The sequence below is a fragment of the Argiope bruennichi genome, chromosome 9, assembly GCF_947563725.1.
Source record: "Argiope bruennichi chromosome 9, qqArgBrue1.1, whole genome shotgun sequence".
In the NCBI taxonomy this organism is placed as follows: Eukaryota; Metazoa; Arthropoda; class Arachnida; order Araneae; family Araneidae; genus Argiope; species Argiope bruennichi.
Genome location: NC_079159.1, coordinates 19,220,671 through 19,248,231, shown reverse-complemented (window position 1 = coordinate 19,248,231; position 27,561 = coordinate 19,220,671). Strand labels below are relative to the sequence as shown.

At 29.2% G+C, this 27,561-nt stretch overlaps 2 protein-coding genes across 3 annotated transcripts in view; both read left to right on the top strand.

Annotated features, from left to right (window-relative positions):
- The first annotated feature begins 4,433 nt into the window (after positions 1–4,433).
- The window catches only part of LOC129984585 (cuticle protein 10.9-like), a 35,809-nt gene continuing 12,681 nt past the window's right edge, over positions 4,434–27,561 (top strand). Inside the window, exons 1-3 of one of the 2 annotated variants that reach the window (XM_056094504.1) lie at positions 4,434–4,438; positions 5,874–5,936; positions 7,793–8,318. In XM_056094504.1, coding sequence (XP_055950479.1) covers positions 5,874–5,936; positions 7,793–8,236 — 507 coding nt within the window. In that variant the 5' untranslated portion in view covers positions 4,434–4,438 and the 3' untranslated portion in view covers positions 8,237–8,318. Of the gene's footprint in view, positions 4,439–5,873; positions 5,937–7,792; positions 8,319–27,561 lie in introns of those variants that run through there. The other variant, XM_056094505.1, reaches the window with a different exon arrangement.
- LOC129984888 (cuticle protein 10.9-like) lies at positions 18,601–21,218 on the top strand. The gene is made up of 2 exons (XM_056094844.1): positions 18,601–18,663; positions 20,775–21,218. Exons 1-2 carry the CDS (start codon positions 18,601–18,603, stop codon positions 21,216–21,218), a joined length of 507 nt encoding a protein of 168 aa, XP_055950819.1.

Sequence of the window (27,561 nt, the reverse complement as noted above, 5' to 3'; positions counted from 1 at the left end):
CTTTTTGCATCTTTCCTTTTATGTAATCCTCTCTAATCTAAAAAGACATTTCAAAATTTCTATCCGCTTATCAGAGAAGCGATAAACTTATTCTTGCCTGATAAATTTTTAAACTGTTACCAGATATTACTTCAATAAAGATGAGCTCTATACTTTTTCTAACTTTTACATTGCACTTTCTTAATGAATATTTAGTAAATATTTGTCGAAATACAAAATTTATTATTTTTTTAATTAGGGCGCGAGCGTTTAAAAACTACTTATGATTATAAATAAAATTATTGAAGATTTTCTTAGAGAAGTTTTTGTTGCACTTGCGTATCGTGTATATATATTAAATGTTCTTTATTTCGCATTAATATATAAGATAACTAATATAAAATTTAAATCTAAAATACTGTTGAAAATTATGAAGAATATTTTTAAATCTGAATCTTTATTTGGGAAAAAAAATATTTTGATTGATATTTTAGGATATGAAAGAAACGCTTATACGCCTATTGTAGCCACTTACTATTGATGAGTTCTTTCTAAAAGAAATTGTAATGGGCAAAGAGCGGTAAGACGATATATTCTTTTAAAAACAGAATAGCGATCGCATTCTTGTTAACAATTAACCAGAAATGTGCTCTTTTATATTTAAATAAAATAACTATACTTCATATATATATAAAATAGGTGCCACAAAATTTCACCTAATTTCTTAAATTTGAAGCTGTTTTGCAAATTCAAATGTGGTACATGCTTTTTATATATAATTTTTTGTGTTACGAGGTCAAATTGCCACGAAGTTTAAAACATTGCGGTGGATGGTATAAATTAGCATTCAAAAAATATTTTGAGCGAGTTAGACGAATTCTTAAATGGTGAGCTATGAGCATTTTTAAGTAAATCAAAATTATAATAGATTTAGTTAGAAAAACTTACAGTATTGCTGTCTTTACAGCAATTTAATGCCAAATTTCATCTGTTTTTCTAGTATATAAAATTCGAAAAAAAATCTATTTTGCTAAAAAAAAAAATTCACTATCATGTTTTTTATCTGTAAAAGTCCCAATCAGTTTTTTTTTTCCCTCTAGAGTAAAATTTGCATCTAAAGAAGAACAGATGAATTTCAGCAACGAATATTCAAATTAGCAAATTGTAAAATCTTATATTTATTAATTTATGTGCTTATAGTTAAAATGGTGAATTTAAAAGCATGGTATAGACTAAATCTTGTTATAATTTTTCATAAAAAATATATTTTCTTTTGTGCCCATATTTCTCTCTTTTCTTTTTTTCCCGTCCCGTCATAATTATCCTTATCGTTACTGTACTTCTGGGCAGGTACTCACAATGAAAAAAAAAATCAATGAATGCTTAATTTATGATTAAGTTTACAAAAGCCACTTTTATTCAAAGAATTCAAACAAACATGCCCATTTTGTCGCTAAGAAAAATACTTTATTCTAGAATTAAGTGCATAACTTAGAATTGTATATGTCTTAAAGTTATTTAAATCATTGCGTTTACATGTTTTTGAGAGTATGGACCGACAGACGATCAATCCTCTTGGTGAATTTGTCTCAAACTTTGACAAAAGTCTACACTATTAATGTTAAATCTGAGTACCGACTTTTATTTGTCTAGCTCTCCCCGTTTTGTAGTTATTCTGTTAGCTTATATTGGAAAAGCCGGATAGAAGATCTTTTTCTAAACAGATTTTAGTCAAAATATGATAGAAATCTGCAAAATTGGTTTAAAGACCGTATACCAAATTTTAATTGCCTAGCTCACAGAGTTTTTAAATTATCTTTGTTATATACAGACAGACGGATATTTTCCAAAAATGGACTCTGTTTTGTTTAGAATTTGTAGATTCGTCAAAATCTCGAGTTCGAATTTTTTTGACGATTACTATACATTCTCTATATTATGTAAAAGAGGAAGAAAAATTTACTATTTGTTGCCATACACAGACATGTACCGGACACTGTATGGCATTTCTTTTTTTTATATATAAATAAACCAAATTATTTTCTAAAGCTTTATTTTCTTTTTGATAATATGCACAGAAGTGAAAAATCATTGACTCTGTCATTAATTATGGGTTTCCATTAATCATAAGGGATTCAATTAAAATTAATCAGGTGCTTGTTTCTTGAATAATAGTCTTCGTTTTTTAAAAGTGATTAAATGCTAACGAAATAATTTATTTCATACTCTGCTATCGAAAGAAATTACTAATCACTAATTAAATTACTAATTAACTGACTATTATGGTGATCAATCTATTTACTAACAAGATATCAATTATCTTGCAAAAACCTAAAATAGATTACTGCCCAAATTTTGAATTATATTTTGCATATAATATCCTTTATTATATGAAAGATAATATTTTTTAAAAATAAAATTCTACATATTTTGCACAGAAACATCATAAATTTTGTTATTTGAATGCATTTTTAAATGAATTTTTCGTTTTTACAAGGCTTTTGTTTATTTGACTGTCTTGTTTGATATATGTAGCTTTACTGAAAGTGCACTATATTAAAAAACTAACATTATAACTTTACCCATGGACGGATACTTGTATTAACCCTCTAATCGACAAAAATAAAAAGTCGCCAACGAAATAATGTTGGTCTATTGACTGTGTTTACAAATGATATACGGTTAAGCTAAAGCTTGCCAATGACATGATGGTAATACGCAAATACCGATGTATACATTAAAAAAAACTTATGACATATTCTCTTTTCCTCCAATTAATAATTATAATTTCAATAATAAAAACGCAAAAGAAAATATTTTAATTCCAAAACTAAGAAAAATAGAAGATGTTTTCCCTTCCTAAGTAATTGTAAAATCAAGCAATAAATTCGTACATTCCACTATAAAACGATATTTTTTTTTGTATTTAATTGAAAGAATAATAACTGCAAGAGATAACGTTCAAATGTTCCTTCAAATATGTTTAATAGATAATGTTAGTGTTCCTTCAAATATGCTTAATATGCGATGATAAAATTTTACTTCTTGCCAAATAATACAAAGCTTTGGCACTTGCTGAATACAAAATTTTTCAATAATAAAAACTTCTTTGCCAGCTTATATTTGTATATTATAATATTTTCTTTATCTAAATAATATTAATAATACAGAATTGCAAGCGAGTAATAAAATCCTCACCCGTGTTTACTTTTCAAAATTTAATAATTCCTTATTTTTGTTTAAGGATTAAGAAGAATTTTAACAATAACTTAGGATAATAAGGATTCTTCCTTCACTTTCCAGCGTGCCGAGGAGAATATTTTTAAATCTTCCAGTTATCTTCATCCAACTTTTTCACAGTTTCAACTATCATTATATAGACAAGATATTTTTCCACACAGAAAACTTCTTTTTGTTCTAATTAGCAGCTCAGAACTGATCAAAGCAATGGACGGCGGAAATTACTTTAAATGGAAAGCTACGTCTTCATAAATGTATTAAAACAGGCCAGAGGTATCATGAGGATAAACAGTGATACATTATTAGTTAAATAAGAAAACGATTTCGCTTTTTCCAAAGAATATAATGTTCTTGCATCGTCAAAAATATAAATAGGAAACAAAATTATTTAAAAAAAATATAAACATAAAGACAATCCTTCAAATTTTACTAATATGAAGTAATGAGCTTGCACCATAGGATTATATTGTCTCGGTGACCGTGGTAGTACAACTGATATTACAAACACTGATGCTTAATCTCCGATCAAGAACTTATCTTTTTCTCCACATATCCCCTTTAGGGTGTAATTGTACAAGTACAATCAGTTTCTGTCGACCGGAAGACCCCATTAGAAATTTTATTTTCAAATGACATTAAAAATGTGAAGAAATTTCATACGTTTCTCCTAGAATCGCATTTATCAAATGTAGTTTTCATTTTTCTTAACCTCTCATTTATGCAATCATTAATAAATGTGATATTTAAAAAGAATGTTTTTAAACAATTAATAGAATAAAACGTTTATAATAAAGAAACAACATAAAACAATAAATATTCATAATAACAAAATTTTCATGTCATTGAAGAGGTTAACATCGTCAAATAGAATAATCTAAATATTTGAAACAAATTAAATTGCAGGTTTCTTTTTCAATATTATTGCTATCACTTTCTGAAAGGTTATTAGTGATGAAGTTTATTTTATGAAACCTGACGCGTTACAGTGTATACTAATATTATAGATACTCATCAGTGAATGCATGCTTTTTCGGATTTAAAGGTTAATCTGTTTTACTGTTACTTCCTTCGATAAGAAATCAAACAATGTCATGACTGTGACCTAGAAAAATGGCAAATAATGAATTGCTTCGTTCACCTTGATTGCAGAACATCAGGTATAAATACGTGATTTTAGAATCAAACGAATCATTCAGAAACCACTGAAAAGCCTGTAAAAGTAAGAGTATTTCTCTTTTTCGTCTTTCTAATATCGGTTTTTAAATTATTTTTGAGTTTTCTCTTACAAACAAAAAAAATGTCCCGATTTGAAGATTCAAATGTTAACTGATGTCATAATTTGAAATGTAACTTAAAAGCATAAAATGAAGCTTTGAGTTTAACTAATGAAATGTATAAAAATGCAACTGAAACGTCTATGCTTATACTGAAATTGAATGCAAAATATCATGTAGAATAAGAAAATCTTAAATTTTCATGAAATCCTAAATTTTGAAATATTTAATGCATATATGTAAGTAGTTAGAGCTATTTAAACTTCAAAGAAGAGTAGATAATTTGTAAGCTCAGATTCTTACTTAGCGGCGAAATTAGAAACTTTTTAATTCCGTGTAAACGCAAGAATTTTGAAAAGTTACTTTAAACATAACCTATGAATATAAATATATTTCTCAATAAATTCGATGAATCTAAAATATAATTCTCAGTAGAATCAAAAATTTTAAAATTTTTCTAAAAGCTTTGATACACGTAAATAAAATTTTTCGTTTAAAGCATAACGTAATTTAAAACCAAAAAGAATTTTACTTGTCCCTGCTCGCATTTTTTTTCAATATCGGGTCAATGCAATAATAACAAGAATTCTAATGTCAGTTACAAATGGGCCTTCAGCAGATTATACAACAATTTCTCTTAAAAAAGGTAAAATATAACCATACCACAATCATTGTATTTCCCATAGAAATGAGAATTTTAATTTATTTTTCAAATTCTAGTCCTAATATTTGAGGTACGCCACAATAATCAATGATTTAAAATAATAATTTATGAAATTAAAAATTTAAAACTTGTCTGCTGTTTAATATATGTGCATAATAAATTCTCTCTGCTAAAATTAGATTAAATTTTATCGAATTTATAAATGCTATTCTTCTCATGATTTCACAAACGAAATATTAGTTGACAATCTATTAATGTATTGAATGCTATCTGTTCCAAATTCAAGTTTGGAATTCTAATTGCATATTTTTTTCAAAGTTCCCAATTATTTTAAACACATTAGTAATAATAGTACAAACTCTAAAATAATTCGAATAATTAGAATCTTATAAATATTAGCAAATTTTATCTCCGATTAATATCATGTTTTTTTAAAAAAAAATATCTCCATCATATAATTATGAAATAATTTTTTTCAGATTTTTTTAGCTGCATTTAAATTATTTGTCGTAATTTATTGCACATATTATGTGATTTATTACACAGACACATGAAATTTATTACACAATATTTCACAGTGTTAAATATAATTGGTCGACTATTTAGAATCTGATCTTGATTATTTAAAATATTTCAGTATCGTAGCCTGTTTCGGTATTGTAAATATCATATTTATTACCAACTTCATTATGATTTATTTAATAAATTTTTTTCAGATGTTTTTTCTAGTTGTACTTTCTTGCGTGGCTTTATCTCAAGCCTCCCAGATTTTGCCGGCTGTAAGTATATAAATAAACATTTTTTTAATTAATATTAACTAATATATATGCTCTCTTGCTTAAAGAAATAAAATATACATCGTATCATCAGTTTTATGAAGTATTTCGTTTTTACTGAAATGCAATTAGAATTATTGACGTAATAAAAAATTGTTCCGACTAATTCCCGATTCTATTTTGTATGTAATACAGAAATATCTTTAAAATGATTAAAATAAATTGCCTTCAATACAAAGAGCAACTTGAAAAATGTTTTTCCAAAAGCCCATGTTCTCAAATTCAATTCAGTATATTAAATAGCAATTCACAAGCCAAAACTCTCACAAAAGTGTTGTAAGATTGTTTAAATAGTAGGGAAAATTCGAGTATGGATTGATTTAAAACATTGAAATTAGATATTAAGAATACTTTACTTTATTTGAACGTTAAAATTTCAGCTGAGAATCCAATAATTCAAAGTTTAAGTCTAAAATTCCAAATTTGGAATTTAAAGATTTTTGTAAAAGAAATTTATATAAAATGAAAATACAAGTCTTTCCTTAAGAAAGCAGTTATTTACTGGAAACGACAGCACTGGCAGTAAATAAATATTGATAAAATTCAAAATCAACTGTAGGACATGTAATGTGCATTGCTTTAAAATGACAAGTTTTGTCCTTTGGTAAACCATGATAATAGAATGTAATGTAATTCAACTTTTAAAATTGAGCATGAAATGATTATTTGGAAAGCAATATCTGGGTGACATGAATTTCATAACATGCTAAAACGAAAATGATTCAAAGAAAGGATGAATAATTTAAAAAAGAATAATAAAAAATATTGCATACCATCATTTAATTTTATTTATGCCACCATTTATTATTATTTCGCAGTTGCATCTTACGAATTTTTATTATTTATTACTAATGCATTTAAGGAGAATTCAGGATGTTAAATCACGTCTTTATATTTAAAAATTATATACTGAATACTATCTTAAAAAGCTAATTTTTTAAATCGATATCAATTAATTACTAATAAATTTTTTGAAAAAAATTATAAAAATATCGATGAGTTTTTCTTAGTTAATTGGATTATTGCATATTGTCATAAACCTAAATTTGAGGTATACAAGCAATGCACTTATATATCATAGATTGTATAATGTCACTTTAATAATATAAGAGCTTTCTCTTGCAGTAATATTAGCAGAATTTATAATTAATATTCTTTTAATTTCTGATTTTAGTTGAAGTAAATTTGTGAAATGTAAAATTCTCTCTTTTAATTTGAAGAATACATATCAAATAAATTTTTTATATAATATGACGATATTCATATATTTAATAAATATAAATATAAAGATTTTTGTTTAATTGCATTATGTATCACTTTATTAATGGATAAATCCGGTGTCGAAGCTCTATACCTCTTAATAAAAGGCTAATTATTGTCATTTTAAAAATTTCAAAAAAGAATCTAAAGACGTATTATGGCTAAATAATGACATGATACAAAGATCTCTTTAACTAAAAATTTTTGTAAAAATTAATATCAATTATTTGAAATTTGGTTAAAATGATTATATTAAATATTTAATATCTAGTTTAAAAATAATAACAGATAAAAAAATTAATTTATAAATAAATGTATTTCTGTTTCTCCAGTAATCCTTGATCTTATTTTGCATTTTGGTGGAGAATTAGCAAGGCATTTCTTATATTATCCTAATATATAAATTTCTCATTAAGAAGCATTGAAAACTTAGAAGAAATTGATTGTTATTGGGTCTTAAAATATTATTAGTTTTAATTCGATTGATTTGATTTGTATTTGTATAGCGTGCATATATTCACTTTCTAATTTTTTTATAGATCCTTCCTCATGCCCAGCCTTACAACTTCGGGTACGCAATTAGGGATCACACCAGTGACCAATACAGACAAGAGAAAGGAAATGGACTCGGAGGTGTAGTGGGAAGTTATGGATTTAAAGACGCCAGAGGAATCGTTCGTAATGTCAACTACGTCGCTGACCATGCTGGCTTCAGAGCACAAGTCAACACAAACGAGCCAGGCACCGCCAATCAGAACCCAGCAGCCATTCTGGTTAATTCTCATCAGTCTGTTGTAGTCAAGGCAGTGGCGCCAATCCATCCAGTTCCCGTAGTCGCTGCCCCAGCTGCTCTTGGAGATTACAGATTTGGTCCTGGATTCGCAGATGTCTTGGGATACAATGGAGGCGTCAACTTTGCTCTGCCTTTGATCGGAGGAGCTGTCAGAGGATACGACAGCCGATTCGCTAATGTGATTGTTTAAATAATGTTTATCTTGTAAAATATCCGACTCTTCATGTAATATTGCTTGTAAGAATATGAATTTCTTAAGAAAAATTTCTGCTTTCCTATCACCTACTATTAATTATGTTTGCTTAATAATTCTTTTTAAACAAAAGAAAAAAAACGAGATGTTAATATACAAATTATTTATCATTTGCTTCCTATTATTGTATGGAATTCAGGGCATTAAGCTTTATATAGTTTCGGCATTTTTCTTTCAAATAATTTTTTATTCTTTTGTGAAATAAATTTGTTTTGATATTACTTTTTATGTGTTTTCCTTTTTTGCAATCATCTCTATTAAAATATAACAATCTAGAATTTCTATTTGCTTAAGAGACACGCCATAAAAGTATTCTGGCCTAAGACTATATTATAATATTACTAGTTGATGCATTAATAAATATAAATTTTGTTCTGTTGTTCTTGCTTATCCCCCTTGGATTGAACTCCAATTGAAACAAAATCCAAAGGATCGGGGAAAGAGGGGTGCAGTAGCTTGACCCCTAAGCACCCGAGGTCAGAAGTCTGACCTTAGCTCATAAGAAGAAAACACTCAAACAATATCTTGTGCGACCCCATTTTACAACGGTGCTCCTTCCCACTTCTTACAGATAGAACAAAGGGTAAAGAACAATTAGGCCAGCATCAGGACTCGAACCTGGGACGGCCAGATCTTGGGGAAGAAATTATGTTCTTGCATAATTAACAACATGCAAATTTCACAGAGAAAACATGCAAATTTCGCAGAGAAAATGTATTTTTAGTATAAATTTTTCAGAAATATTTCTAGGAAATTACAACTACTTATTCATTATCAAACAACCGATTAAAAATCTACATGTGATTAAAGGTTGATCTTCATCAAGTTTTTCTTTGAAAATTTTTTAATATACATGTATATTGTGCCATCTACTATATATATATATTTCGTATTTCCACATCGGTGAACTAAAATTAAATTTCTAATATCTTTTTCTATAAATCTAATTTCTTTTTAAAATATTTTTAGGATATAGATTAATTCCTAGATCAAATATATAGAAAAAAAAATAGTTTGATGGATATATTTAAACGTGAGAAAAATTCCTATACTTCTACTGTAGCCATCTCTTTATGATAAACTCAGAGTCATTTCATGAAGAAATTGTGACAAAGACGAAGAAAGGCAAAATGTCATATCCTGATTAAAACAGAACAACAAAATATTTTTTTAAAATAATTATTCAAAATGTTGTTCTTTTATACTTAAAAAAATACCCATGCATTATATTTTTGTAACGCGAGAAAGATCTTAAATCTATTAGAAAATTTAGGGCTGATTTTGCGAATTCGAAATGTAGCACATGATTTTTTTAATGCATTTTTTTGTCACTACAATTAAAATTAAGTACTTAGACATTAGTAGAAACCAAAAAACTGCACCCTGAGTAATTTTTAGAGTAAAGGTAAATTTTATTATTTTTCGCCAAACTTCATATTCTTTGCACGAGAAGAAGATTCAAAGAATTAACGTTTAGATGTCGAGTGTTGTCTTTTATACATGTGAAATTCTACCTTTTCAAATACATCAAGAATACGGTTAAAGTTCTAACGCTTTTTGTTACCAACAAGATACATATTGAAAATGTTATTAAATCAATTTGCGACATGTTAAGGACAAATTTGAAATATATTGTTGTATCCATCTAAACTCAAGTGTTACCAATTTGCAACATACATTCTCTTTATCTTAAAATGGCATTTAAAATAACTATTTTTAAACCATTGTCTAGTGATTTACTCAAGCAATGAATGTCGAATTAAAACAAATCAAGTATTTAAGGCTGCTGCCTCTGTACCAATATACTAAGTTATACAGAAATTATGAACAAGAAAATTCAAAAAATAATGTCAGATATAGTATTTTCTGTATTTAAAGCTTACTTTTTAATGCAGTTAGTATAAAATTCCCATTAACTGGACATTGACAAAAAAATGAAATTAGAATTCTGCTTATGGCGCTGGGTCAAATTAACCCAACGTTCAAAATTCCCTCTTAAAGATCCTGAAATAATCAGACTAATGATTATTATCATTTAACAGTAGAGAAACACGTTTCATCTCTAGTGTTAATTTTTGTTTTTCAGTTGTCAAGGTTTTCTGCCAATTTATAATTCTTATTTGACTTTAAAAATTATATTACGTTTTCATTACATTTGCAAAACAAATGAAACAAATATTTTTAGAGGCTTAATAATATTAAAAATCAGTTGTACCTTGTTAAATCAACATTTCAAATAAGAGTTTAAATGTTGAGATTAATTTGATACAAGAATGATTTAGAAGATTATATTAAATATTTACCGAATAATCGAAAGCAAATTTTTAGGAAATAAAAAGTGCTATTAATTAAAATTTTCTTTTAAGGATGAGTTTTTCTATTGAGAAATAATATACAAATTAAACATCTTTGAGATACATATTTTTGTTTTTTCAAATGAAAAATATTTAATTCTCTAGAAAATGAATGTCCTGATTCTTTGAAAAGATCTTATTTCTATTTTATAAATATACTTTTTTTTAACTATTATAATATTTTATTCCATGTACTTATTTTATCTTAAGGAATCATAATCAGATAATTTAATTCAGCGTTTTGGATCTGAAACATATTTTGAATACGTATGGCCAATTTATGACCAATCGATAATTTATCCCTACTTTTTGTCACCCTAAGCAATATCGTTCGAGATTTTTAAGGATTTTTCTTTACTCTTAACATATATAATATATGAGAGAAGCTGAAAATCATAAATTGACTTCGTAACAGAAATTTGTAATTGTTTTGTCAAGTGACAACAGAAAGATGCACTTTAAATTGCTACTTAGAGAAATATTGTCCACTAGGTGTTATGTTAGTTAATTTTGTTTAGATTAATGTTTCTTTTTGAAAGTCACATGAGGCAATTTTTGAATGTAATCGAATGTCGAAAATGTTTACTAATATAAACTTCAACGTCATCTCAACAAATGGTATTAAGATAGCTTTTGTGCCATAAAGCAAAACTTCAACAGACACCAAAATTACGTGCCGTCAAAAATTACTTTTAAAAATCTCTTCGCCTTTGCTTAGAAAAAAAAATCTTGAATTTACATAATCAGTGCATTCAAAGCCAAAACATTATAGTAATATTTTAATCAACCCGATTTGACATCCCCCCCCCTTCCAAGGTATCATTGAAATCGAAACTCGCCAATTCAAGTAAGAGACAAATGAGGTTTTTTTCAGGCTGAATCGCCTTTTATAGGTCAAGAAATATTTGGATACTTCTTGTAATAACAAAGAGGCAATAAATTCAAAACAAGGAAATACTGAAATAAAGCAAAACAAAACCCAAAAAATAGCACAGAAATAATATAATTCGTTTAGCAGAGTTATTACAATAATCTTTTACATAAAACAGTTTTAGAACTTGAAGAGTCCTTAATGTCAGAATATATTTCCAATTTTTAATATATGTGGTACGCTTAATATTGTTACGAAATTTTCCGGGGGTTCGTTTGGATAGAGGGAGTTATATGGTGTGAAGAACGCTCATTCACCAGGCGGCGGTAGAAAATTAAACAACGATGTTTATTTACACGAGGACACACAGGACAGCACAAAGACGACAACTATATACAACACAAAAGACGATTATCTTCATCCGAGATTATCTTCATCCTGCAGCATACAACAGAATACAAAATAGCAGCATGCAACAGATTCTACTACAGACAGTAGCACACAGCTTAGTTCAGCACTAGCTTCACTCCGTCGCTGCTCCGCTTATCTCTGGAAGGTCAGTTCTTTATCGTCGGTTCCGACTACGACGACTCCATTGGTCCACGACTACTCTCTCCGATCTGGTTCACGACGACGACTACTCTTCGACTCCACTGGTTCGCAACATCTCAACCAATCAGGAACGTTCGAGACGTAACTCGGTTCCTACTGGACGGATCGGGAAAATTCTCGAAGTTTCGGGTATAATCTATTTTGGCGCCAAAGTCACCAAGTAGCCAATTGGTCGCCAAGTTTGTCGCTAAGCTCTGGGACCTAATATGGAACCAAATATGCTGGGAAGTAGCATCACATGTTCGTAACATTGTCCCCCTCCTAAGTGCAGTCCCACTTCAATCCAACAGCTGGCTTAGGCTTCCGAATGATGTGATGATGTTGATGCGTTTGGCGACTTCCGCACTTTCGAAGATGATATCATTCACTAATTTGGCGGTGACTAACGATCCATCCGAACCTTCTCAATGCTTTTAACACGGACCTCTTCGTCGTTTTGGATTGTACACAAAGACTTGATTTCTCTTCTTGAAATGCAATGTGTCCCATGGAGCGAAACGCTGGATCGTAGTAGAGGCTGCCGGAATGAATTCTTGCCAGGCTGGTCGGTTGGTCACTTTAAACTTCTTCCATCGAACCAATCGTATATCAGGATGATCCAACGGTGCCTTCTGAAGTCCACTCGAAAGCCAGGTATTCGCCTTCGTCGCCAAAGCTTCCGCGAGAATATCTCCGCCTATTCCCGGCCCATTCTCGAAACTTGAGAATTGTCAGCAGCTCTCCACGATGGATCTTCTGAAGAGGACATCTGCCTTTACGGGAAGGGCTCTTCTGCAACGACACAACTTGACCGGATGTACAGGAGATTCCTCGGCACCAACTTGCATGACACTCCTTGGAGAATCCACAGCAAAGCCGAATTCTTGGAAAAAATCGAGGCCGTGACAACAAGGATCAGCAATTCCAGCCACGTAGTCTTCTTCCGTGTCACTATGCCAGGAGATATCAAGAGGCTTGCAGAGAGGCAGTTCCTTTAATCTTTGGGACGAATCCAATCCAAACAGGATCGCATCAACTCTTGCATCCATAGGCATCGAGCATGGGTCGTCACCAATAGACCCGTCCGAAGAAAGTCCATCTTCTCCATCCCCAAGCGCCTGCACTTTCGGTTCCACCCCAGGGGACTCACTCGGAGAAGACTGTTTCAGTTCCGCAGTAATTTGACATTCTCACTGTTCGCTCCTCTCCTCATTAAACCTCGGCTAATCCTCCGGATGGCTAAGCTCCCTTTCGGCTCCATTTGATCCTCAGTCTTTTCCTCCACTTGGCTGTCGTTGCTTCCTTCCATTTCTTCTGTGATAAGTTGGATGTCTTCAGTTTTGTTAACTTTATCTTCTAAAATTTCTTTTACGACGAAAGGTCTTTCTTCAGTTCACTCTTCATGTCTTCATATCTGGTTTTCATTTCTTCCGTGAAGGCTTTCATGTCTTCCGTGAAGACTTTCATGTCTTCCGTGAAGGCTTTCATGTCTTGCAAAAGTTTATCTTGTCCGGCATTCATTTCTTCTTGTCCGGCTTTCAGTTCTTCCATAGATTTCTTCATCTCAACCAACAGAGCCAGTAACTCACCATTACCGCTATCAGCCATCGTAGCCTGAGGTCTCGTTTTCACCATACACTGTTGACCACTACCCCACTCCTGACACCAAATGTTACGAAATTTTCCGGGGTTCGTTTGGATAGTGGGAGTTATATGGTGTGAAGAACGCTCAATCACCAGAGGGCAGTAGAAAATAAAACAACGACGTTTATTTACACGAGGACACACAGGACAGCACAAAAGACGATTTTCTTCATCCGAGACGTGCAGCATACAAAACAGCATAAACAGCAGCATACAACAGATTCTACTGCAGACAGTAGCACACAGCTTAGTTCAGCACTAGCTTCACTCCGTCGCTGCTCCGCTTATCTCTAAAAAGGCCAGTTCTTTACCGTCGGTTCCGACTACGACGACTCCACTGGTCCACGACTACTCTCTCCGATCTGGTTCACGACGACGACTACTCTTCGACTCCACTGGTTCGCAACTCAATTCACCACTGCCTGGCAGCTGTGGGTGCTTCCTTTTATAGGTCTCAGGAGGCGGGGCTAAAAGCATCTCAACCAATCAGGAACGTTCGAGGCGTAACTCGGTTCCTACTGGACGGATCGGGAAAATTCTCGATGTTTCGGGTATAATCTATTTTGGCGCTAAAGTCGCCAAATTCGTCGCCAAGCTCTGGGATTTCCTATGGAACTAACTATGCTGGGAAGCAGCATCACAGGTTCGTAACAATATGTTCAATAGAGTTGCCTATTACTTCCATTGCCAGGGAGAGGTGTGCATCGGAAATGTCAGTCACAGCATTGAATATTTCTTATAATAAATATTATCTAATAAATGTCAATATTTTGCGGTTGTTTATTCACATTTTCTATCATCTTTATTTTATTTAATTTTAATTTTTTTAATTTTCATTCTCGATATTGAAAAAACCAGAACGAAACTTTTTTTGATTTGGTACCTACTACTGCTTCTTCATGCTCAAATATTCTTTAGGATAAGTATATTGTTAAAGTGGGGTTTAGAAAAAAAGCGAATTCATGGGTAATAGTATATATATCAGTTCTTCTAGTAACTTGAAAATGAAAAATTTAAAGACTCACATTTCTCTAGTAAACTTTCTAAAGATTTTCCTTGCAGGAAGTACCTTTACTTTGAGAGAAAGTGCGAACGTTTGTAGAGATCATCTTCAGTATTCTGGAGAGGTTATTAACTAGATAATGAAAGGAATCAGCACTATATATAATTCTATAATTTGTTAGTCATTTTAATGAATATAATAAACAGTTATTTATATTTAGCAAAAATAAATATTTCAAAGCATAAAAATAATATGAAATTGGTTCAATTAAAACTAACTAATGACAATCCAAATTTTATTATAAGAACCAGACATAAACAAAATTAATAAATGCTCCAAGAATTAATAAAATTAATGTCATAATTTTCAGTTTATTTCCGGAATTAAACCTTAACAGGTTAATTCAGGTTGAATAAAATTCAAAATATATATAAATGATGCAATAAATTAAATTTAAATTTTTAATTTATCTCCGAATAACGTTTTCCATCAGTAAATGTTATTATATATAATAATATTGATTTCTTCTTCAATAAATTTCTTTTTACTATAATGAACATAACTATAATATACAGAATCAACCAAAATATTATTTAGAGAGAAAGAAATTTGAATGGATAACTATTTTTTAATACATGAAACATAATAATTCATTAAAATCAGCGCAAGAGTCAAAGGCAAAGCAATAAATATATTGTTAGTCAATTGCTGTGTTGTAATCTATCTAAAATAGAAGGTAAAGGTAATCTGTCTAAATATAAAGGTAATTCTTCACATTTTATGCATTCTTTAATCGGTGAATAAAGAATGAACATATTTGTACAACTGATGTGCAAATGAATAATGTGTAAATCTTCTGATCAGGAGATGATCATTTTCTCATCAAATTCCTTGTAGGAAGTTTTATTTATTTTTTTTTGTCTTATTTCACACTAGCCGCCTTTGGCGACCAGCCGGTTCGCCAATCTTAATGTTCGTTTAAATTTTAATAATTAAATAGGTTGAATTGGAGTTTAACCCCCTTCTTCTCCAAGTTGAGATAACGCACTAAAGCTGGCAATCTTTATTATGCACTATAATTGAACATCTGCTTCTTTGCTTTTGAACATTTCGCATGGCCGTTGTTTGCGATTTTTAAAAATTTCGCCAAGCAGGGGATAAAACTCCGGTCGTACCATTAAATATTTTACACAATTCCAACTTTAATAGATTCTTCAGCAAAATATTTTAAAACTTCAAATTTTGATAGTCATATAATTCACTCATAATATTATAAAGGCCTTCAGTTATAGCGTGATATGTATCTCTCTAATTTTCTGTTACCCCTCGTAGAAATTATGCTTTAAATTAAAGTGTAAATGATTAATCTGCAATTAATATAATGATATTTTTTACTGAAATAAAGCATTTTTTTTAATAATATGATTACTGATAATAGAGTCACTGAGCGTTTAAACTTTATGGTCACTAAAGAATATCTTTCTTAATTTATGTAATATCTCAAGAATTTGTCAACAAAAATTTCTCAGATTCATCATGAACAGATCGATTCATTAACAATGTTTAATTTTAAATGCATCAAACACTAAGAAAATAAAATGAATCGTTTAAAATAATCGGTCGAAAACAGGTTTAAAAAAACTACTTAAAAAACGATGTACTTAAAACTATAAGCATATACAAAAAATATATAACTAACATAAATACATTTTACTTATAAAAGCATGCAACTAACCTAAAAATAATTTAAATCGTCCGTTGGTTGTCATGCCAACAATCAGAACAATGCGCATGCGTGGATTTTCTTCGCCAGTTACGTTAACGCAAATGCGTAAATTTTTCTACGCCAGTTGGGGTAACGCTATGCAGATTAGACATTTTTAATTTCCTTTATTCTGTGTTATTTTAATTCAAAAGTACTTCAGAATGAATCTGAAACATGGATTAATTAACAATGTTTAATTTTAAATGCATAAAACATTAAGAAAATAAACAGAATCGTTTGAAATAATCCGTCGAAAAATGTTAACCCTAGCCTCATTACTGTTGGGAGAAAAAAACAACTGATGCCTTACTTATTTGGCGGTGGGGAAAATGGAAGATTTTTTTGGCGGAAAAGTTGGCGGTGGGGAAAATGGAAGATTTTTTTGGCGGGAAAGTTAGTTTTTAATTAATAATTAAAATTTCAAAAAAAGGGACCCCAGGTGCACATTCCCGACCTCTAAGGTATACATGTACCAAATTTGATAGCTGTATGTCAAATGACCTGGCCTGTAGAGCGCCAACACACACACACACACACATTGAGCTTTATTATAAGTATAGATGTATTACTTTTAAATTCATTGTTTCAGAAAACCAATGCTTATTACCGAACTTGATATTTTATTTTAGAATGACAAAAAAAAAAGTAAGAAGCAATTTCATATGTTCACTTGAATCTCATATTTCAAACAACAGTTTGAGATTTCAACTTTCATAAAAGAAAGATCTTAGTAATTGTGATGAGTACCTTTTATTTTTGTGATCAGTTATGACCGTGCACGTAAAAAATGCAGCAATTTTTTAAAAAAATTATAAATATAAACCTGAATAAAAGATAAACAAAAAATAAATATCTACAACAAACAGAAATTTTTAGGATTATTGAATCACCAAATAGTTTAATCATAAATATTCATTATTTTAAATCTTTAAAATGAATAAATTTGCAATTTTTTTCAATATCATTTGTTTCCCTTTCAATATCATTTAGGTTTATTAAACGAGTTTTGAGTTATGAAACCCAAAGCATTACAGGGTTTTATAACATTGAGATACTCATCAGAGAATGCATTTTCAGATTTAAAGATTAATCAGTTTACTGCAACTTCCTATGTTAGATAAAAACAATGTCAAGACACTGACCGAGAAAATTGATAAGCAAATGAAATGCCTCATTCATTTTCATTGCAGAAAATCGGGTATAAATACGTGATTTTAGAATCAAACGAATCATTCAGAAACCACTGTAGAGCTGTAAAAGTAAGAAAATGTTTCTTTCTCTCCTTTTCTAATATTGGTTCTAAATTATTTGTGAGTTTTCCCTTTCACCCAAAAAATACTCTGTTTTGAAGATTCAGAAGCTAACTGATACCGTAATTTCAATTACAATTTATAAACATAAAACTTAGCTATTACTTATTAAATATTATTCTCTATTTAATTGAAAATTATTCGATAGTTTTTCTCTAACAAACAAAAAAAAAATCTTTGCTTTGAAGATTCAGAATCTAATTGACTTCGTATTTTCAAATATAAACTTAAAACGTAGCCTTGAATTTAACTAAGGAAAGTAACTAACAATGCAACTAAAATATTCCTGCTTATATTGAAATTTAATGAGAAACATCACATAACAATAACACAATCATTGCGTTTTCCAAGAAAGTAAGGGCTTGCTTACTCATCCAACTAATTCTCTTCCTCAGATTTGAACAGTATCCAGGAAGAATATTTTAAATTACTAATTTAATTTTAAAAAATTAAAATTCATCCGTTGTAATAAATAATAATTAATAAAATTGATTAATTTTAATTAATGCCTTTTCTTTAACGATTTTGCAAAAGAAACATTAGTTAAAAATTCTTTTAATCTATTAAATAATCTTTTCAAGCTGAAATGTGAAATTAATATTGTATATTGTTTCATTTTTTGATGCTACATTTACTTGAAATTAGTTAATTTCTTGAGTAATTTGGATGATATACATATTGCATAGCATATCTTAGCATTTGAAATATCATAATTACTTTATAAATACCTTCACCATATATTCATTTAGTAAATTTTTTTCAGATGTTTTTTCTAGTTGTACTTTCTTGTGTGGCTTTATCTCAAGCCTCCCAGATTTTGCCTCAAGTAAGTACGAAAATAAACTTTTTAATGCCAGTATGTATCAAACATAAAGAAATAAAATGTGCAACAGAATATCAAGCTTTATGAAGAATTCGAGCTTTATCTTCACCTAAAAATTATTAGAATAATTTGAATGAAATAAAAAAAAATGGCTAAAAAATGGCCCCAATTTCTCGTTTTGATTTTGTATGTAATACAGTAAACTTTTTTAAAACGATGAACGAATTAGTTTAAATATAAAGAGCAATATTAAAGCAAATTTCAAAGTATTTTTTTAAAAACCTCTACTTTCTTAAATTTATTGAGAACAATTCAGTAAATACCATTTTCTTAGTCAAAAAATACGGGAAAGTGTTGTAGTATTGTCTGAAGTATATATAAGATTTAATTAAGTGAAAACATTGAAATTAGATATCGAAAATACTGTAATTTTTTAACATTTATATTAAAACTGGGAATGTAGTAATTCAAGTTTTAAGATAAAAATCTAGAATTCAATATTGAAAGTTTTATTTGGAAGAAATTTTGAACGTCTTTAAGAAAAATGTATAGACAAGTCCTTGCAGAAGAAATCAATTATTTATAATCTTGAAATGATAGAATTATTAGTAAAGAAATATTGATAAAAATTATTATCAATCGGAAAACATGAAATTTACATTTGTTATAAAATATCTTTTTATTTTTTGATAAACCATTTTAAAAGTGACGAATATAATTCAACTTTATACAACAAAGATCGAAAATAAATGATTCCATGAGAAACAACATCAGCGCAGCATTCATTTTCTAACATGAGAAACTAAACTAATATCTAAATAAACTTCTCTAACAAAAAATTGATGTAAAGGAAGGAAGAAAGATTAAATAAAGAATGAATAAAAAGATGTTACATATCACCATTAAATTTTATCATGTAATTGCATCTTACGCATTTTTTAAACAGATACTTTTACATAATTTTTCTTTTTTTCTTTTTGACACATTTAAGGACGAAATGCTAATTCTCGTATTTATTTTAATAAATTATTATCCAAATACTATTTTGAAAAAGTAAATTTTTAGATCGAAATCAATTTTTTTTAAATTTATTGGCAAAAAATAGTTAGAATATCTACGAGTTTTTGATTAATTATTTGGATTGTTACTCATTGTCATAAAAGCTAAATTTGTGGTACTGAAGCAATGAACTTCTTTATCTTAAATAATGTCACTTTTACAATATTCGATTTAAGAATTTTCTCGCATAGTAATGATCTTAGAAGGACTTATTGTTAAGTTTTCTTAGTTTGGGATTTTCGTTGAAATCAATTTATAAAAGATTAAATCTTTTGCTTAATACATAAAATATACACCAAATATATTTTTTTTTGTATATTAAAAGGATCTACTTTTCATATATTTTAAATATAAACATGAAGATCTTTGTTTTACCCTTAAGCCTTAAATTTCCTGAGAATTTAAGTGGTGACTTATCATTCCTTTTATTTTTCTACCATGTAATAATTTTCACCATAAAAGAAAAAAAATTTGCAAAAAAAAAAAAAAAAGAAAATGTTCATGGATTTATTATTGTTAAATTTATACTTCAAGGAATTCGATTTTATAATTAAGTAATTCTATTCTCATCCATTATATTAAAAGATAAACAGGAATGCCGAAGTTCTGTACATCTAAATAACAATCAAAAAAAAAATATCAATTTAGCAATATTTAGCAAGATTTTAAAGAAGCACTATGACCATATATTTATACGATACAAAGATATCCCATAATAAAAAGTTTGTAAGATTTAGTACCAATTAATTTGAATTTTAATTAAAATGATTATATTAAATATTTATTCTCTAGTTTAAAAAATATACCACAATAAAACTGAATATATAACTTAACTCATTTCTGTTTCGGCTTTAAGTTTTGATCATTTTTTGAATTTTAGTCCAGATTTTACAAAGCATTTATTATATTCTTATTTTCCTCAAATGTATATTTGTCATTTCGAAGTATAGAAAACTGTAAAAAAAATCCTTTTTAATGGACCATATATTATTAGTTTCATTCGATTGAATTGTATTTTATAGTGTGCATATTGACAATTTCAAATCTTTTTTTAGATTCTTCCTCATGCCCAACCTTACAACTTCGGGTACGCCATTAGGGATCACACCAGTGACCAATACAGACAAGAAAAAGGGAATGGACTCGGAGGTGTAGTGGGAAGCTATGGTTTCAAGGATGCCAGAGGAATCATTCGTAATGTCAACTACGTGGCTGACCATGCTGGATTCAGAGCACAGGTCAATACTAACGAACCAGGCACCGCCAATCAGAACCCTGCTGCCGTTCTCGTCAATTCTCATCAGCCTGTTGTAGTTAAGGCAGTCGAACCTGTCCATCCAGTTCCCGTGGTCGCTGCCCCAGCTGCTCTTGGAGATTACAGATTCGGACCTGGATACGCAGATGCCTTGGGATACTATGGAGGCGTCAACTTTGCTTTGCCTTTAATCGCAGGAGCTGTCAGAGGATACGACAGCCGATTCGCTAATGCGATTGTTTAAATAATGTTTCTCTTGAACATTTTATATTGTTTAATAACTTTGTTTGCTTTTATATCTTGAAATTTAATATTGTTTGTAAAAACTTCATGAATTCCTTAAGAAAATATTTACCTTTCCATCACCTATTTCTAATTATGTCAGCTTCATTATTTTATATAAACCAAATGAAGAATATAAAAAATTATGTTCTTTATCATTTGCTTTATTTAATAGCATGAAATGCTGGGCTTTAATCTTTATATACTTCCTGCTTGTTTCTTTGAAATAAATTTTACTTTTGTGAAATAAATTTACTTTGATTCTATTTTTTGTATCTTCTTTTTTAATGATATTCTCTATTAAAACAGAGCAATCCAACATTTCGATTTGTGTATGAGACATGCCTTAGAGGTATTCCTTTCTAAGAACATATTACATTATTGATAGTAATTACATTAATAAAAATAATTTCTTTGGAATTTTTAAAAGTTTCATGTGTATATGCCATATGTATTGTTTTCTTGATTTCGTATTAGCATCTAACAAATCTAATATAAAATTCTTCTATATTTTCCTATAAATCTAATGTCTTTTTCAAAATTCTGAGAAATAGTTTTTAATCTAGATCAACTATTAAAAATATTTTAATTGATATCTTAAGATGTGAAAGGAATATACTCTTATTGTAGACATATATTCTTATACTCTTATTGTAGACATATATTCTTATACTCTTATTGTAGACATACATTCTTATACTCTTATTGTAGACATATATTCTTATACTCTTATTGTAGACATCTCCTTGTAGTGAGCCGTGGCTCATTTCACAACGTAGTTGTGAGGAAACCGAAGAGAAGTTAAAATGATATATTGATCAAAACCGAATTACAAACTGATTCTTATTAAAAATTATCCACATTTGGTCATTTAATTCCTTAAAAAAGTACCCACAGAATATACATTTGTAAAGCGAGAAAGATCTTAATGCAACATCTGCATTCTAGAATTTAAGGCTGTTTCAGCTAATTAAAAATTTAGCAAATGATTTTATTAAATGAGATTTTTATTTTGTCGAGAGAATTAAGATAAGTTCCTAGGTACTATTAGAAACTAAAAATCTGTAAACCTGCGCAATGTTTAGAGTAAGGGTTTTGTTATATTTCTCCAAACTTCCAATACTTTGCATGAAAAGAAGATTCGAAGAATTTATGTTTAGATGTCGAGTATTTCCTTTTATACATGTGAAATTTTGCCTTTGCAAATATTGAAATTGTACGATTGAAGTTTTACTACTTTTGTTACCAATAAAATAGATTTTGAGAATGATATTAAATGAATTTGTAACATGTTAATAGCAAACTTCACATTTTTTTGTAACAATCAGAAATCAAGTATTACCAATCGGTAGCAGATATTAATAACAAATAATAACATTGACAATAAATATTGTTAAAATTATTAATATTCATATTAAATATTAATATAATTATTAATATTAAATATTATATAAAAATTAATGAAAAATTTAAAGCAACGATTTCTTAAAGTAGTTTCCGGAGATTTTTTTAAGAAATGAAAGTCGAATTAAAACAAATGAGGTATTTAAGGATTGAAATTTGATCAAAATAGTTAAAATTGAATCGGTGACAATATACATGTTATAGAAAATCCTGTAAATATTGGGACTTTACAGCTCATCTATGTATCTTTTATTTTATCTGCTCTTGGTATACATAAATCTTCAGAGTACAGAGCTGATCGATTGGTCCGTGGAATAATGTCATATTTTACGTTGAAATGTGTCGCTAATATATATATATATATATATATATATATATATATATATATATATATATATATATATATATATATATATATATATATATATATATATATATATATATATATACATTAAATATGTATCTTCACAAAAGCAACGTTTCTTCGGCAAATCTGTTTATAAACAAGTTTAAAATGTAAACTTTTATTCTATGTTTGCAAAAGAAATCAGTGCCTGTCTATTTCTTGTGGGGTTCTAACAAGTATAAAAAATATAAAACGAAAATGTGTATCTATTTTAATCTATTAATTTAAAAGTTTTTATAATATGCATAACATAATAGATATTCTAGCAATCATATATCACTATTTCATTGAAGTTCTTTTTTTGTAATTACTTAATAGTTTTTTTAATTAATATAAAGATTAGAGCTATGACAAATATCGAAACCAATCAAGATTGCAATGAAACGTACTTAGGTAGGCAAATAAAATAAATAGGTAAAATAAAATAAATAAATATGATGCAATAAGACAAGACTGAAAGTTCAACTGTCAGAAGAGATAAATCACATACTTTTACGCTTTGATTATCGAGCGCGCTTCAACAAGTATTGTGAATTCAATTCTGGTGCTAGTGATGCGATACTTGCTATGATATCGTTTTCAGAGATATCCAGAATATTTGTATGTTATATCATTTAGGGCCACAAATACATATCAATTATCGTTAACCAGTGATATATGGGATTCATGTAGTATGCTATCACTGATGCCTAAATCTAAAATTATCTGATTGATTGATAAAATGATTGCAAACAAAATGTTTTAAATGCATTGGAGTTACAATCTATCCAAATGTCGAGCAAAATTTGGGATAAACCAAGTAGATCTATGTATACATGTGTGCTGGGTAATTTTCTATTTAAAATATACCTCATTTGTCCCTCACTATAGTATTCTGAAAGTGATTTTTAAAACAAACAGATCTTTCTAGGCACATAAATTGCATGCATTCTTTATTAAGAAGAAAGACACCAGAATGAAGATAACAAACTCTCTTGACAGACAAAATGTGTATTAATTCTCCAAAGTAAAACAGTTCTTTTTTTTCCGAAAATTAAAGATTTCAAAAAAAAAAATTATCATCAATTTATGCATAATAATATTTATAAAAAAGGTATACGAAAAGAAACTTTTTCAAAAAAACTTGAATGTTAAATCAATTGCGATAAATGAAATTCCAGAAATGTTCAAAATCATGAACCCTATTTATTGCAACTCTTTTGAGTCATGTATTGATGTAACTATAAATGAAAAACCTTTGCAATGACCATTTCGTTTTATTTTTTTATATCAATCTCAGTTATCATTCATAGGGTACCTTGAAAGTGAATTTTAAGGCAAACGTCCTTCTTCAGCACATAAATTAAACTCATGTTATACTAAGAAGAATTTCGCTTCGGTTTATATCCTCAATAAGTGTCAAAAACAGAATGTGAATCATTAAATCATGTCAAACAAAATGTGTAATAATTCTCCAAAGTAAAACGATTATTCAAAAATAATAGTTTAACCCTTATCGTGGTAAGATTGCTTTTTTGAAGAAAAAAAAATGTATATAGGTATGTATATATAAAAATGTGTAAGAACAAACATTTAGGCATGTGTAAAAATAAAATAATAACAATATATTTTTATAAAGTTGTATGTATGGTATACTATAGAAAATGAACATAAGGGTTAAAGAAGTTCCTTTTCATATGCTACTGCATAATAATTCGTATAAAAGGCACATAAAACAAAACCTTTTCAAAGCAAACATGGACGTTAATTCAATTGCGACGAATATTAGATCAAAGGTTTTCAAAATCAGGAATCCCTCATATAGTAACTTATACGAAATGTATATTGTAAAGTCTCGATCCAGTAAAAGATCCAATAAAGGGTAGCGCTATAATCAACTTCTTCATTTACAGCCTTATTTACACAAAATTACAGTTCATCATCTAGGTTCTAGGTTAAATGAGTGAATAGTATTCTATTCGACACAACAAGGATAGTTCCTCGAATACTTTCGGAGAAACCTCCCAAGGGAACAGCTAACCGGCTCTTAGCTTTCTAGCAAACACAGGCCGTAGCTCCAGGGATCCACTGAATCTTCTCGGGTGGAATTCTCGTCGGGCAATCCGCTCTCTGCCTCCTTCTCCACAATTCTCCTTTCTCTTCCAATCTCCTGGCACTTTTATTCTGTCCCCACCCTCATTCACCTCGGACCATTTTCCCGGTTATCCAATAATCGTTCAGCAACAACTTCACTGATCTACCGTCAACCGTGGGAATCCGTTGGGGAGCCACCCTCCACAATGTACAATGTAAAGAATGCAGGTTTACATCTGTTTCACATACCCGTTTCCTGCATGTGTGGTCCCTTATCTGGACTCACACTAATTGCCCAGATGTCCTTACTTTAAAGGGGTTGACCAATTGGCACTTCTGGAAGCACTTACACTGCGGTAGGGCGTCGCCATTGCTGATATTGCTGTCTGGATGCTAATTATGGAGCGTGGGAAAAAGAAGCGTCACCATGGTCAAGCAGGGAAGAAGCTGAATCATTACAATATTGAATGTCATATTTCATAAACAAAACTTTCTTCTTTATCTCTGCAAAATATTATACAAAATTCCAAGATTAGTTATACTCCCTCAATTCCAAACCTTCATTGAAAACAAAGAAAAAAATTGAGGAAATAAATATCCATCATAAATGTTTCTACTTTATTCGCTTGAAGGAACAAACTTTGGGATTCCATTCCAAAAGAATATAAAGGTTTTATTTCAGCAAAGACATTCTCGCATAGTTTTTTTGTGTGCATAGTTTAATTTTAAGAATATAAATAGACATTAAGATACAGGAGCAAATCATAGCTATTAAGAATAAAGTAAACTGTCTTTGAGCAAAAAGTAGAATCGACATGAAAGTAAGTATTGAACTAGTTTTACCTTCTCACTGAAAATTTTCTATGGTCCATTACCATTATTCTCCTTTGATTGTTTTTTTATTTATATGGATCAAATGCTTTTTTGCAATTTTTTAGTAATTTACACTGGCAGATATTTTGTACAATAATATTAAAAGACTTTATTTTACTATTTGTAGTAAATAAATACTATTTGTTGTTATTGCTTTTTAAAATATTTTTTTACTTTATTTTTTTTTCAAACATTATTTTTCCATTGTTGCAAACTACTTTTTATTATTAAACTCAAATATTAACATTTCGAAACGGTTTTTTTCTCTCAATATCTAGTTTTTATTTTAAAAGCTAGTATGTCCTCGATAAATTTTTGATTTTAATTATGAAACAATCAGGCAGTTAATAGTTAAATTTTAATGACGTATAAGAATCAATATTTGGTAGAAAATTTGAAAAAAAAAAGTTTGTGTAAAATTCCATAATTTTTACTATAAATAAACTTATATTAATGAATGTATTGTAAAATTGATTAAAATATGACTATTCTAATTTTAGATATACCAATAAAATTGTGCTTTTAAAAATTGTTTGCATTTAAGAAACCACATGAATATGCTTAAGACATCAAAAAGATTGCATCCATTTAATATGTTAAGCGTCGAAAGTAATTATTACTTAACAATATTGGCGACTCAACAAAATAAATGTTCATTGTGATTGGTAAAACGAATGATCATTTTTTTTCTGTCTTTTTTCCGGATGATTCTCGTTGTGGTATTTGCATGCGTTGGCCTTGCTCCTGGCTTCGGTTCAGTTTACAATAATGTAAGTATGCGCACAAGAAAAGTCCAATTAAATTATTGGACTGCTTTGATCTGAAAATTCTACTTTGAAAACAAATGATAATAACTAGTGTCTTAAATACTTATTTTTTTATTTTTGTGATGTCAAAATTTTAGAAACCTCCAACCTACATTAGAAACATTGTTAAAGGTAGTGAGTTTATTAATTACGCTTTTAATTTAAAAACGGTAAAATATTTTGCATACAGCACCTCTGGTCCAACCAATAATCAGATATCTAATATCTCTTTCCCATTGTTCCTAGACACGCCATAAATAATTGATCTATCCAACATTCGAGAATTCCCCCAAACTTAATTGTACTATTCATTCTTTAATGAAAAATTGATAGGAATCTCCAGTCATATTCGCTACACCGATTTCGTCATATTTTGTCTTATATAAAAATCTTATCTCTTAATGCACCGTTGCAGGTAAGTTTCTATACTCTCCATTTTGACAGATAGCACAACATAAAACTTTGTCACTCCCATATTTCAAAACTGGCGAGATTTCATTACTTCTCAAAAATAGAGACAGTGGGAATTTTCAATGATTTTTCTGTAATTTTGTATATTCATTGCTACAATAAGTATTATTTATAAATAGCCTGACTCTCAAATCTCGAATTTGCAACAAAGGAACTTAAACTGTTAATCTCAGTTTTTTATTTGAGGATAGAGCAGATATCGAAAAAAGAAATATGTCATCTGAAGTGTTGAGAAATATACTTACTATTATATAATTTTCAAATACATTTTG

Coding starts and splice junctions, on each gene's coding strand:
- LOC129984888 (XM_056094844.1), top strand. CDS start 18,601: ATGTTTTTTCTAGTTGTACTTTCTTGTGTGGCTTTATCTCAAGCCTCC. Junction 18,664..20,774: donor CCTCCCAGATTTTGCCTCAA/GTAAGTACGAAA, acceptor ATCTTTTTTTAG/ATTCTTCCTCATGCCCAACC.